At 40.1% G+C, this 14,737-nt stretch overlaps 1 protein-coding gene across 4 annotated transcripts in view; it reads left to right on the forward strand.

Annotated features, from left to right (window-relative positions):
• The first annotated feature begins 606 nt into the window (after nucleotides 1-606).
• Nucleotides 607-14,737, forward strand: part of LOC110027217 (DNA ligase 1) — a 75,234-nt gene continuing 61,103 nt past the window's right edge. For all 4 annotated transcript variants that reach the window (XM_020728553.1, XM_020728552.1, XM_020728550.1 and 1 more), the window contains exons 1-7: nucleotides 607-1,381; nucleotides 1,466-1,582; nucleotides 1,721-1,822; nucleotides 1,912-2,031; nucleotides 9,090-9,320; nucleotides 9,494-9,588; nucleotides 10,079-10,166. In XM_020728553.1, coding sequence (XP_020584212.1) covers nucleotides 617-1,381; nucleotides 1,466-1,582; nucleotides 1,721-1,822; nucleotides 1,912-2,031; nucleotides 9,090-9,320; nucleotides 9,494-9,588; nucleotides 10,079-10,166 — 1,518 coding nt within the window. In that variant the 5' untranslated portion in view covers nucleotides 607-616. The remainder of the gene's footprint in view (nucleotides 1,382-1,465; nucleotides 1,583-1,720; nucleotides 1,823-1,911; nucleotides 2,032-9,089; nucleotides 9,321-9,493; nucleotides 9,589-10,078; nucleotides 10,167-14,737) is intronic.

The following is a 14,737-nucleotide window of genomic DNA, read 5'->3' on the forward strand; positions in this document are numbered from 1 at the left end:
CTCATCACTTTGCCTAGGAAAATGAAGGATCATTCATGATCATGAGAGAGATTTCTTTTAATTTATACTTATTTGGCTTAAAATTTTGTGTTGTAAACTAAGGTCTAGATAAAAAAAATTACATAGTCTCTTTCTTTAATTTTAGAATTTAAACTAACTAAAAAAAAACATATTTTTATAATAAAATAAATAACAAATATTTATCCACTATATGTTATACAAGGGTATATAACGTATAATATATATATCTCTATTTATATTGGTCACTAATAATTAAAAATAACAAATTTAATTCAAATTAATTGAAATTTAAGTAAAAAATATTGAATTTCAGGGTAATTTTTATACTTAACATACAATTCTTATCTATTTACAAATTGAAGATCAAAACTATGATATTTACAAATAATTCAGTATTATAATAATATCAAAATGTGTCTATTAAAAGGTGCATTCACTTAAGAAAAGTTTATATTAGCCACATTTTTGAAGTATTATCAAACATTTAAATATTATATAAACAAATATTAAAATTAAAATATTAAATAAGTAAATTGACAAATATTATGTGGCATGAACATGAATTCCCCCAAAATTCATCTCCTTTGTAATTTTGATGTACTTCTTGCTGTATTCTCCTCTATCCCGCCATTACATAATTCACACAAACACACCAGAAGTCCACACTTTGCGCCGGCGCGCCCTGCGTCCTCCTACGTCTCTGCGTTTCATGCTCTTGAGAGTACACATACTCCATTCCCTCCGATGCCCATCTCCTACTACCTCCGATCTCTCTTCGCTTCTCAAAAACCCTAACAAAACCCCACTCTCTCTTATATCCACTTCTTCGCAGCGACATACAATGGCGTCCGGCCGTACGGTCACCGATGTCCTCATGGGCGCCTCCCGCGCCGCAGCAGCTAAGAAGAACCGCCATTCTTCATCATCCGAGTCCCAGAACCCTTCTTCAACTCCCAAAAAACCCAGAACAGTTGAACCCTCAACTGTCTCGGACGAACCAAAGAAGTTGGAAGCCACCGATTTTCTCCTCGAACTCAGGAAAAAGGGCGCCGATTTTGACCCCAAAGCTGCCGCATCATGGAAAGACGGCGACCCGGTGCCGTTCAACTTCCTCGCTCGCGCACTAGATCTTATCTCGAACGAGTCGGGTAGGATCGCGATCACGGACATCATCTGCAACGTCTTCCGCACTGTTATGGCCACCACTCCTGATGACCTTCTCCCCACGGTTTATCTGTCGGCTAATAGGATTGCTCCCCCGCATGAGGGCATCGAGCTGGGAATAGGAGATGCTTCACTTGTTAAGGCGCTCGCTGAAGCTTATGGGAGGAAGGAAGAGCATGTCAATAAGCAGCTACAGGTTGGCGGAGTGCACTAGTCGTCCAAAGCATTTTCTCTGTTTTCTTTTTTCATGGATTGATTTGTGAAGGTTGCTCGATGGTAGGAATTAGGTGACTTGGGCCTTGTTGCTAAAGCTAGTAGATCATCACAGAGAGTTTTATATAAGCCTCAGCGTTTGACTGTCGTCAAAGTTTTTGACACTTTTCGTGCCATTGCAAAGGTTACAAACTCTCAAGGCTTGTAAACTCAGAAAATAATTGGGAGTTCGATATATTTGCATGTTTTGTTTTTGACTGCGTGTATTTGTAAGTTTTGCTACTTATTTTAATCTTATCTGCTTGTTTCTCCTGTAAATTAGGAGTCTGGAAAAGACAGTCAAGACAAGAAAAGAAATTACATTAAAGGTCTTCTTGTTGCTGCTACTGATTGTGAGCCATTATACATAATTCGCCTTCTTCAGGTTAAAAATCTCTTAATGCTGTTGTTTGTATTAATAATTCCCATTCTCATTCTGCGTAGTGAGTTTTAGATCTTCAAACTCTTCTGCAGTCCAAAATGAGAATAGGTTTGGCAGAGAAAACAGTGCTTGTGGCTCTTGGGCAAGCATCTCTGTATTCAGAAGGACTTCAGGGTGCACCTGTGAAAAATTTGTCTCAGTCATTGGAAGAGGTCTGGAACTTTCGTTTTATCTTAGTAATGTATTTGTCAAATTTTTAATGCAAATTTAGCGGCTGGAATATCGGTGATGACTTTATACATGTATTTTTTTTTTAAATTTCTTGTCCTTGATGTTGATTTCCTTATTTAAACATGCAGACTTCCAAGTGACGTGCTTTTCTCCACCTATCCCGTGGAGCTTTACCGCATTAAGACCACCCCTTTACAAACTCACCTTCTTTTGTCCACCTGTCCCGTACCCATTATTAGTCCAAAACTTCCCGTTTGAACAATCTCAATTCTCAATTGTTTCACTAATGTAATATGTATGAAGTTGCGGGTGGCCCCACTATCTACCAACACCACTATGTACTGCTCTTTGATCTGTCCTCGAAGGTTCATAGTGTGGTTTGGTCTTAACCCCAACACTGAGTTCAATGAGACTTTTGCCAAATCCAATTGAGTGTGTTATTTCTCCTTTTCTGCCAGAACCTCATATGTTTCTTCATTCTCTATCTCTTGCATGTCACACACTGTGAGAACCCATAAGGTCTGATCCTTGCAATGGTGGCTTGAGACAAGCTTCTCATCAAAATGGAAATATAATCTCTTGGCTTTCTTCTTCTGAATCTGAATATCTGTCTTGGTAAGTCTTTTGAATATCACCCTCTATAGTGGCCCATTATTTTTCTCTCATGGAGCCTCCCTCTAGAATCCCACTGTTTGAGGGTTTGGTATTATCATGGTTGCAACATTTCGATACAATGCTCCGCTTGTGTTGCTCTTAATAGGTCAATTAATTGCATTTTTATCTTCAATCAACTGCGCTAATTGCATAGTTTTTTTCAATCCTCATTGTCTTAGTAGACGAAGCGCTGCTTGTATTTATGGCTTCAACCCTTTCATAAAGTTTCCATCCAATACTGCTTTAGATATTCTTTTCAAACAGTTGAATATCATCTCAAATTTTTCTCTATAATCCATGATGGTTCTTTCTTGAACCAATACAAAAAATTGCTCAGGACTAGCGTGGTTCTGAAACGCTCCAACAATAGATCCTTAAATTTTTCCCATATTCTAGTTGGTTAATGTTCTCTCTTTTGATATCACAGTAGAGCTTTCCCTTCCAAACACAGGGCCATCGCTATTAATTTTTCTTCCTCCATCGCCCATTAACAAAAAAATATATTTACATTCTATAAATTGTAGGCATCATCTCCTTCAAAGGTCGACACCTTCAACTTTCTTATGCCTGGGTCTTCTCCCTAATTTCCCCAATCGAAACTTGTTCCACCAATGAAGCGGTGGTCGGGTTCCTTTTCCAACCCATGTTTATTTCCCTTCTTCCATAAGCCTCGCTCGCGCCATCGTCTGTTCGTTCGTCTCCATAGGCTCCTAAATCGGCTTTCGGCCTGAGGACTGCTGTGGTTGCCACAACAAACAACATTAGCGCAGTTGGATGCAGCTCTTGGCCAGGGCCCACCCACCGTGGTTGTTTGTTCCAGGTCAAAATTCTTTGAAATGATCTTCTCAAGGCCCAAATCGGATGCCACCATCTTGTTTCGCATGATGTCACTCACTTGAACCTTTCTGGTGCCGTGCGGCCCGTGCGATTCTTCTCGGCCAATTGTTTTTTGAATTAGTCTTCTCCCAGGCTAAATCACACACCATTACCCTTTTTTAGCTCATTCTAAGCCTCTTGCAATCGCACATTCCCTTCTTGCGGTTGCCGCTCAAGTCCACGCTCATTGCATGCCTCTTGCGGTCCCACGATCCCTTCCTCTGGCTGCCGCTCGTGTTTACTCTAGATTATGTTGCTCGATCCCGCTACCCCAGGTTCGCCTAATCTAATGACACTGTCCCTCGCTTAACCCTTCTACCATGCGATCCGCTTAGGTTGCTGTCGCTCGAGCCTCTCCAGATGTTGTCGTTTGATTCCGCGATTTTCTTTATCATTTCTTCCATGGACGAGACTATCCCTCCATGGAAGAGAACCGCTCCTGCATGGACGAGAATTGTTCCTTCATTCCCGATTTGATTTGGCTCACCCATTCCTCTAATTTCTTTTCCAAGATATTCTCTTTCTTGGCCACCATTACTCCTGGTACGGCTCTGATACCAATTTCAAAGGAACGAGACAAGTTTCCATAGAAATTAGGGCAAAAATAATATATTTTATTCCATCGGTATCATAATAAAACAATACAATCCCGAATATATAAAAATAAGCCTAAAATTTGAAGGTAAGTTTCTTTCATAAACTCTAACTCTTAATACTCCAGATAACAATCACATACCCTCATCTTAATCATATTATGTCCTATTTATACCAAACAATAATAACCAACTAATGATTAAATTGTCATTTTAGCCTTATACCTAAAATAAGTCTTCAAACTATTTGACGGACTTGATGTGGAGGAAAGAGCCGTATGCACCGACCTAACAAAATCCCCCTTAAGTGTGTCTTGCTATATTCTATCCCCATTTCAAAACCTCCGGGCAACAATAAAATTCACACAAAAGAGACGAGAACACTGGACGCGCCTGATCATCATGATTGTTACATAACTGTATCTGAGAGGGCTTGAAATTTCATTAGAGAAGAAAAGGTTGGAAAAAATATTTAGTTGGGATAGTTTTGATTTTTTATTGAATTTTCTGCAGGAAATATAGTTTTTAAAGAGGCAAAAACATGGACAAGATTTCATAAACAAACTCCACAAAAAGAAAAGAAATTACAATAATTGAATAGACAAGTTATAGTTTAAAAAATCTTTCAAGCAGGAATTATCCCAACTGGATTAATGTTAAAATATTAGTTTTTCAAAACAAGTTTTAAAAATTAAATGCATTCTAATATAAAATGTGAACAATGATATAGCAATTGAAGCTTTGATCTTTTTCACATGTTGGTCGACTAATGTTTCTATCGTGCTTAAAGATTTTTTATGACATCCCCTTCAATCTCAACACTATGATCTAAAAAATGACTATTTGTAATTTCTATGGAGAAATTAGATGGCTCAAAATTGAATGAGCATGATTTCTATTTTCTTAATGATCTGATGCTCAAATTACAAGGGACAATATTTTTTAAAAATAAATTTGATACCCGAATTATCCCAAAATCCAATAGGAAAACATATTTTATTGCACAAAAGCAACAAGGGTTTACAATCGGGACTCAAAGCAAGAAAGAAAACACAACAAACACAAATATTCTATTAGGGCGAAGGCAGGACAATCAGTAGTACAACAGTGAGGTGGTTTGGGAGAGGGGGCGACAAGATGTAATGATGCAGGAAGGGCTACAACGACATTGACAGAGTGCAAGGAGAGGTTGGCTGTGAGCAAGTAGGGCGGGGGCAGTGAGGCGGCAACACGCGAGCCATCAGGATGAGAGGCCACAACATGATGAGTAGCGACAACAATTGGGTGGTGCAACAACAAGGGGGTTGGGTTTGTAAGGCGACAACAAGCAGGTCGAAAGAGACAGGTGAGAAAAAACACAAGGAGATAATAATCACCTTGTAATAGGATATAGCCAAAGTACCACCTGTCCTCAGATACATCCCTATAAGGTAAAAGGGGATGCTAGCAGCTGTCTTGCCAAAAAATCTCAATAAAAACTAGCCCTAATCAACAAAAAGAATATATTTATATTAGTAGATAGTTGCGAGGGGCAACAAACCTAGCCCACCCTACGACCGATTGAACCATGCAAACCAATGCTGAACCAGTTCAACAACTTTCCCACATGTTCAACTCTTCCATGATGAGCCTCGGGTCAGTCTCCCGGGGTTGTGGGAAGCTTTGACCTCATTCGTTGAAGCTTATTGGTCGTCGTAGTACAGATTCAAATCTGTTACATTGAAAGTATCAAAGATATTATAGTCCCCGGTAGGTCAGTCTCGTAGACATTTTTCATTCAATAACATGTCTTGATAGAATAAATATGCATATTTTTTGGCACATTTTGAGCTGGAGCTGCATATTGATATATGTTCTTGCAATGTAACATTGAGCCCCTAAGTTTGAACCCTTATTCTTCCACTTCTTGTACTCAGCTGAATATAGCTGATAAATTAGTATGTGAGGAGAAATCTTGGGGTAAATTCTGTGGCAGACTGCTCTACTCTCACTAGAAATTACTCCGGAGAGATTTTTTTCTTTTCATTGATAGTACCTAGATCCCATCGAAGAATTTTATTCCCTCCAAGCTCCTACGACAACTTTCAAAGTTGTGGTCATCTCTCCTGTATGAACATCTGATGGTGGGTACACTGTTGAACTTAATCTAACATTTAAACAACTTAATGTAATCTTCCCGACATGACATAGAAGGGCCCTATTTAACAAGCTGGACCTCCCTTGGTAGGGACAACTTAGGAGGAAGCCTCTCTATTTGAAAAGTTTATACTTCTCTTATCTAAGGTTGTTAGGTGTGTTTGGTGTCGGTTCCTCAGACTTAGGACCATCTCAAACCACCGATGTGAATCTTGTTGGAGGCTCCCTTATGCCCTCAACTAGAGTTGCATGCTTTTCTTCATTATCCACTGGAATGCAATCATTTATCTTTGTGTCCTCACCTTCTTCTGTGGCAACGGTGTCATTGCCTTCTTCAACGAGAACTCTCTGCTCAGTGAAATATATCATCCCATTGGTTTTGCACTTTGATTCAACATGCCCAAATCCGTGGCATTTGAAACACTTCATGGCTGGGATATATTTGGGAATGCGGATTGGTGCTTGTTATTCTCTACTATGAACTAATGTCTCCTCGGGCGGGGTTAGCTTGAACGTTCCTCTGGGTGTACTCTAGCTGTAAGATCCAGGGGTTGAACCTTACATGTGAGATGTTGCGGTCACCCCGTGATGTGGTCCTTCCACTTCTGAAGCTGGAGCTTGACCATCAAGATTGTAGTGAGTTGTTAGGAACTGATGCTGCTTCTCCCATTTCATTTTGAACCAAGTAACGATCTTATCTTTTCTCTCACATTGATGTTGTTATTTAGATTTTGCCACCAAAATAATATTCCTTTTTAGCTTGATGGCGGCCAACTTCACCATTCTATTTTGTGGGATGTTCTGACACTCAAAGACATTCCAAAGTTTAGAGACACTCGATGAATTTTTCCGGATTCATGTTACCATCAAAATATGACATATCCATTTTTACTTAAAAATTCTGGTTTCTCAGATATTTCAAGTCAAATTTTCAAGGTGGAAGCTCTTCATCCCCTAGAATCGGCATGGTGGAAGAGATTCACTCCATTCCTTCAATCTGGCAAATTACTGTTGTCCGGATTGCCTCATCTCGAAAGTGACAAACTTCTGTTATAGTTGGCAGATTTCTCTCTGCATATCTTCTCTAAAAAATTGCTGGATCCCTCTTTGTGAATTCCTCATAAATGAAATTGTGTCCTTTCCACTCTATCAGGCTTCCGACTTTTGATTCCTCGGTGGCATGGCTAGGTTTTATGTTTAGGCGGTGAAAGAGGGTGTATGAGATTGATTGCGGGTGCAGATAAGGTATTTAGGGACGCTGATATTGAAAATCAACAAGGGGTAATCGGGCTCAGGTCAATATTTGGCTATGCATTTAGGTTTGAGAGTGAAAGAGGGTGTATGAGGCTGATTTAGGGTGCAGAAAATTTTTTATGGTTGCTGATTTTGAAAATCAGCAAGGGGATTAGGGTTAATTCAAGATTGGCTATGGTTTGATATGTTTAGGATTGAGAGATGAAAGAGGGTGTATGGGGCTGATTTAGGATGTAGAAAAATTATTTAGGGTTGCTGATTTTGAAAATCGACAAGGGAAAATCATAGTTAGATAAAAATTTGGCTATGTTTTGATGGGTTCAAGGAAAACCCTAAGGTAGGACTAGAGTTAGGCTAACTTTGATTCTAAATGATACCGGAATTATCCCAAACTCTGATAGGAAAACATATTTTATTATGCAGAAGCAATAGAAGTTACAATCAAGAGTCAAAACAGGAAAGAAAATGCAGCAAACACGAATATCCCGCGAAGGCTGAGGTAGGACAGCTGGTGGTATGGTGGCGAGGTGGTTTGGGAGAGGCGGCTGCAGGCTGGAATGAAGTAGGAAGCGTGATTGCGGCACCTGCAAGATGCGGGAAGAGGTTGGCTGTGAGCAAGTAGGTCGGGGGCAGTGAGGCGGCAACACGGAAGCAATCAGGATGAGTGGCAACAACACTTGGGCGGTGTAGTTGCGACGACAACCTGCACTAGATCCAACACAGGAAGACGGCAGGGGGGGATCGGGTTTGTAAGACGACAACAATCAGGTTGGAAGGGAAATGGGAGGAAAACCGAAAGAGATAATCACCACCTCGGAGCAAGATACAACTGGAGTACCACCTGTTCTCAGATAGAATCCTAGAAGGGAAAAGGGGACGCCAACGGCTGTCCTGACAGACAACTCAGCAAATCAGCAAAAAGAACATATTTATATTAGTAGATAGTTAGGAGGGGAGGTCCCTCCCTTGGGCGGCAACCTGCAACCCCCTAGCCCACCACCCTAGGGCCGGCTGGACCTTACAGGCCAATGCTGTACCGGTTCCACAAATTTCCCAATTCCCTGGTGAGCCTCGAGTCAAAATTTCTTCAAGTGCACATTTAAATTGATTAATCTTTTCATTATCTCATCCCCAGATAATTTAAGTAAACTTATATTCAGGTTCCTTATAGGCATTCACATGTTTGTTTACTTTTTTTGCTTTAGAAAGATGAATACCATTATGTCACTACGTTTTACCCCACTTAAATGACAGTCTTTTCACAACCGTTACTAGATTGCTAAAATGAACTCAGTGCTTTTTGTAATCCTGGATTTTATCCGTGTTTTTGTAGCTATCTAAACTGTGCTTCACGTTTAGAATGCTGAATATCAGTGTGTTAGTATGTTTTAAATACTTAACTCAAGAGTCTATTCACAATCAGGATTAGCATAATTTGAATATTTGATTAGATTTCAATAATAATTAAGCTTAATTTGTAACAATCAGCCTGATTTGTGATTGGTATTGATCTTCATGCACTCTAGGCCGCCAAAATCATGAAACAAGTATATTCTGTTCTTCCGGACTATGGTAAAATTGTTCCTGCTCTTCTTCATGCTGGGATACTGAAACTTTCAGAGGCATGCGATTTCTCTTTGGGTGTGCCAGTGGGGCCTATGTTGGCTAAACCTACAAAATCAGTCTCTGAGATTCTAGATAAGTTTCAAGGAACCGAATTTACATGTGAATATAAGTATGATGGTGAGCGTGCTCAGGTACTGCTGCAGACTCTTTAATTTTCTTTTAAGATTTGCAATGTATGAAACTTCTCTTATTAATTTTTAGAGAATTTTATGGTATGTTTCATCCATTCTTGGAAGATTCTTATAGAATTTCATAAATTTGTGCACATGTTTAAGTTACTTTCTGGTTTTTTTTTGAATTGCAGATACATTACATGGAAGATGGCACCATAGAGATATACAGCCGTAATGCTGAACGAAATACTGGAAAGTACCCTGATGTGGTCAGTTCTGTGTCAAGGTTGAACTATAATATCATCGTGTCATGACTTTATTTTGAAGTATTTTTTTCTTTTTCTTTTGTTGAGGATTGAGTCAATCTATATTATTCCTCCAGTTTGAATGGAGTTATGGAACTTAATTTTGCATTTTTACCTTATTTATAATTTGCATACACATTTATTTATCCATTGCTTTTTTAAGCTATTCTAGTTTTAATATATTGATAACTGCTTCTTGTTTCAATCACTCGCTTGCATGGGTTTACTTTGTTGTGTTATAGTTGTTGTTCACGACAACGATTGTTTAAACCTTTACCTTTTTAGTTACGATTAAAAGCTTTACTATATGCATAAATGAAACAATTTTATTTCTTTTGTACAATTCTGAATTTTGTTTACAGTTGTGCACTTAATCTGTGCATTGTAAGCTTGTAATTGGTTTAGCATATCATTATATCGTTCACATTTTTAATGAGTTTATATTTGCATGATAACCACTTTTGAATGCAGATTTAAGAAGCCTGAAGTAAACTCCTTTGTGTTGGATTGTGAAATTGTTGCTTTTGATGGTGAGAAGCAGAAGATCTTACCTTTCCAGGTAACAACTGTGCTTGTCGGGTGTAGCTTGGCATAATTAACACAAGGAAAAAGAACTTCATGGTTTTTCTTGAAACTGTACAGCTAAGAAATTTGAAAATTAAGCTTTAAAATGTTCTGTCACTGCGTGAGACGAGCCCTAGAAAAAGTGAGTAAATAAAAATAACGTGCACACTTTTCACTATTAGGTATTCTTATTAGTTTGAGAGGTAGTGCAATCATGGGTTGGAGTCATGGAAACAACCACTTTGCAATACATGAGTGTAGTTGCATTCATCAACTTCACTATGTACCTTGCATCGATAGGATCTCCATTTATTGGGTACTCTCTTTTTTTTTATTTTATTACTAGTTTGCTTTGAAAATTGGAGAATTTTATTTCCATAAGTTATGCATGTAGAATATGGCTGTGTACTTGATTTGTACTCAAAATAGTTGGAGTACACAACTAATGCACAACACTTCACAGCTTTATAATCCAATTAAAAGGATTACATAATGAGTATCCAACTGTGTATTCTTGTAATTTGCCTGGAATAACTTACTTCCATACTATGATGCTCTTTATTCATCTTTCATATAGACACACAATTTCTTTAAAAACTCACTTCCATTTTATGGTGCCCTTTAGTCATCTTTCATATAGACATGCACAATTTCTTTCAAGACTCACTTCCGTGTTATGGTGCTATTTATTTATCTTTCATATAGACACAAGCACCTACACGCGTGCGCACACACGCTCACAAGCATACCCATCCATCCATACACATGAATCTATTTGTATGGATGCATGTGTATGGATGGAAGGGTATGCCTGTGTATGGAGTGTGTGTGTGGATATGTTGAATCCAAATTTGTTCTATAAGGCATGCCCAAGGATTGGAGCGGTATAAACTGAGGGAGAGGTCGAGAGAGACAGAGGGAGAAATAAGGAAAAAAGCACACACAAACTTGCCACTAGGGGCGAATTGAGGTATTCTCGCGCTTTATGACCCATTTTATATGTTGAAAGTGGGTGTTACAAGAGAAAAAGAGAGAGTTCTCTTTATGGCGTATGGGACTGGAGAGAGAGCCCAAAATGCATAGAGGCCAAAAGCCAAGAAGCCAAAAAGCCACTAATACATGCTATGGACCCCCTATTTATAGGAGATAGTGGGCAAAAAATATAAAATTACATGTTTGCTATTGCTTTAACAGAGACATTACAGGATATTCTTGCATTTTAGTGCGTTTGTGCCATTTTGTATTTATAACTAGTTTTGACACCTTTTAGTATGGATGCTGGCCGGCCTTCGCTTTGAAGTATGTCGGCTTTGAGCGTGGTAGCTAACCGGCTTGCCACAATATCATTCCTTGGTGTTCTCTGACGATCTTTGGGGGATCTGCTGATAGAGCCTCACGTTGATACTTGTGAACTTGTTGGGGGATTGATACTTGTAGACGTAGATGCTCGTCCCTTGTTGACCCGAGTGGCCCTTGGCTCGTCGGACTGGCCTTCAGTCTATCGAATTTCCTTTAATCGGTCTTCAGCCCTTCGGTCGGCTGACTTGTTGTCTTCAGCCCGTTGGCTTCATGCGTACTTGTAGAGCGTTGATTCTCGTTTTATCTTTTTTAGTCTTGACAGTTAAATTGCCTCAAGATTAATGCAGATTATTTTTTGGTGTATATTTTAAGTTCCACGATTTTCTTGCTTTTTGATAGCGTTAGTTGCGATAAGGACAATGAAATTTTAATTCAATAAATTAAATCTTAATAGTCATAATTTAATGCAATGATTACACTCCCTGAATTTTCGTGCCCATGAACCTTATATATAAGGCGTAGTGGACAATTCTCAGTGTATTGAGTTTGTCCCTCCTTGCATCCACTCGGCTTCTGTGCTTTCCTTGTGTGGAGAAAGGTTCTGATTTAGCGCTTCAATGTGTCGATCGAGTGAAGCTGCTGGCTGCACCTGGAGTAAAGCGCCACGTGGAAGGCGAGTTGAGGACAAAGAAGTGGGAGAAAAAGGTGGCTAAGAATCCGAAGCCAACTGGGTGAGTAGAACAGGAGGAGTCGTTGGATTCGACCCGGAAGGTTCTAGAGAAGGGCCAACTCAGTGTTGGGAAGGAGTTGGGTGGTTCAACTGCTGCCCTGCCGACTGAGGTCCATGTTGAGGTACTGGTTTGGGCTGAGATTGCAACCGCTTCTCAACCGACCGGCGTACCCAAAATTGATGTAGGTGATCAGTCGGTTTGAGAGAAACGAGCGTCTGATGACATTTCATCATGTAGGCGAAGTTACCTGGTCCGAGGTGGATCGAATTCTACCTATGTGTTTTTGTTTATGCTCTTTACTTTTTATAAACTTTTATTTCTTATAGACGAGGACGTTCGGATTGGGGCTTTGCCGATTGTTGGTACGTTTGAGATTCAATTGTGTTGGCTGCTTCTATGCTCCAAGTATCGATCGTCAATGAGGAGAACATGGTCAACCGCCCGACCGACCCTGTGGAGATTCGGGAGGAAGTGGCTGAGTGACGCCAGATGTCCCTTGGGATGAGATGTAAGTTGCTTGGGCTCGACAAGAGGAGAATCTCTACTTGGTGCTGGAGGAGATGCAAGGGGAGGCAGTTGATCTTTCCCAAGAAGTGATCGAACTCCGAGAAGATGCTTTTGTACAGAGGGCTTGTTCTGAGGCCGACCGAGCAAACCACTTTAAGCTCGACAATCCAATGTTGTATTGAAGGTTAGTTAGGAAGGGTTTTGTTTTGGTCGAGGAGACCGAATACCAATTTGTAAAATATTTGCTGTCAGACTAGAGTCTGAGTGTAATTATTATTTTCGGAATGAAAACATTTTTACTTTTTTTTTATATCTTAATTTTTGTGTTGATGTGTTGTTTTTTTTTGAATTCTTGCACTGCATTTCCACTTTTGTTGAGTCCCTATAAATAGGGGTTGAAGTGTTCATATTGGGCGCTTGCTTTATTTTTTCTTTGAACCTCTGTAGTTTGGTTTTTTCTCCAATCGCCAGCCTTTACTTCCGTTTGAGTTCTTTCTATTTTTTGATTGCTCCGAGCTGGACTCCACAAACCTTTGGCCTAGTAGCTGCCACTGAGCGATTGATTTTGTCTTTGTCTGATATAGCTTTCGTGGTGTAGTCCTTTGTCTTCGACTTGGCCATTAGGTTCAGAACCGCTCGCTCGGATGGAGGACAATTGATAGGTTTGGAGAATATGGTGGACTCTAGAGATCAACATAGGTCTGGTTTGTGGCTGCCCTTTTGTCAGAAACTTAGGTCGATTTTCAATCGATATGGGACATCCCTGCATAGGTCAAGCCAAATTCCATTGCCGTGATAATGACCTATGTAATTTTTTGCTGGCGGAATGGAATCTTATGATTGACCGATCTGTTCAGTCCTATGTTTTTTTTCTAGGTGGGGGCTGATGGATACGTACAGTTCAGGACAGTTGTTCGATTCTAGTTTTCAGGCTTATAACATATGGTGAAAGTTTGGATGTAAAAGTTCTTCATTGCCTCAACTTCCGAGAGCTGAGGCATCAGAACTGTGCTGACTGGGGATGCTTTCAAGAAGAAAAATGGTACAGACTAATCCCTAGTCGAGGGAGATGAGATTGATGGACAACTGCTCTCAATTCCCTAGTATGCCAATCTGGGCTTGTTCCTTAAAAGTTTTTGTCGAATGATGACAGATTCTTTGGCCACCCCTTACGCTGAAGAAGTCAAACGAGATTTGGAAGTTGCTGCCCGAATGACCAGAAGGAAAACCAAAGCTGAAGATCGGGCGAAGATTGTTCCGACCCAATGTGTCGTGGCGACCGAAGGAAGGCCGATTGAGGCACACGACGACATAGTCGGCTCAGTAGGTGAGGACTTTATTTGATATTTTTGCAACCACGGTGGTGATCCAGCAAATTTTGACCAGTGAACTAACCATCATTGCAAGTAGACATTTAGCTCATGCTGATTTTAACACATCTGTTGGGTGCAGCTCCTTCAAGCGCGGGTCAGTGAGAATGTAACGTTTCGTTTCTATTATTAGGGCAGAAGAATCGAAGAGCCAAAGAGGGAGGGAAAATGAAGAGCCCAAAGAGGTAGTGGAGAGTTGAACAGTGGGGTGGAGGCGAGGAGTCAAAATCTGAATATAGGGGAGATGAAACGATGAGTGTCGGGAAGCCAAGGAGGTGAAATTTCGCCTTATAAATTGTCAAGCGACTTACCTATTGAGCGGAGCAGCTTCTCTGAGGTGAAGGAAAACGAGAGGGAGGAGCTTTCATGCGTGTAGAGGAGACGAGACTTGCATGCGAAAGAGAAGAGCATCAACTGCAGCGTCAGTATCGAGCAGAGGAGGCTAGTGCAGACGCTTGAACTTGAGCAATCGAGCCGAAGGTAGCTTCATGTGGAGAAGTGGAGAGCAGCGATGAATGAATCCTTCTGCCATGTGGCCTAGCAAGCCATCAAAGAAGAGTAGAGGGAGATCCCTCGTGCGATATCGACAGAAAGTGTTAGGGTGATTTTTTTATTTAGTGATATAATAATAATATTAGTATATAATAATAGTATATATA

The sequence above is a fragment of the Phalaenopsis equestris genome, unplaced genomic scaffold, assembly GCF_001263595.1.
Source record: "Phalaenopsis equestris unplaced genomic scaffold, ASM126359v1 Scaffold000421, whole genome shotgun sequence".
In the NCBI taxonomy this organism is placed as follows: domain Eukaryota; kingdom Viridiplantae; phylum Streptophyta; class Magnoliopsida; order Asparagales; family Orchidaceae; genus Phalaenopsis; species Phalaenopsis equestris.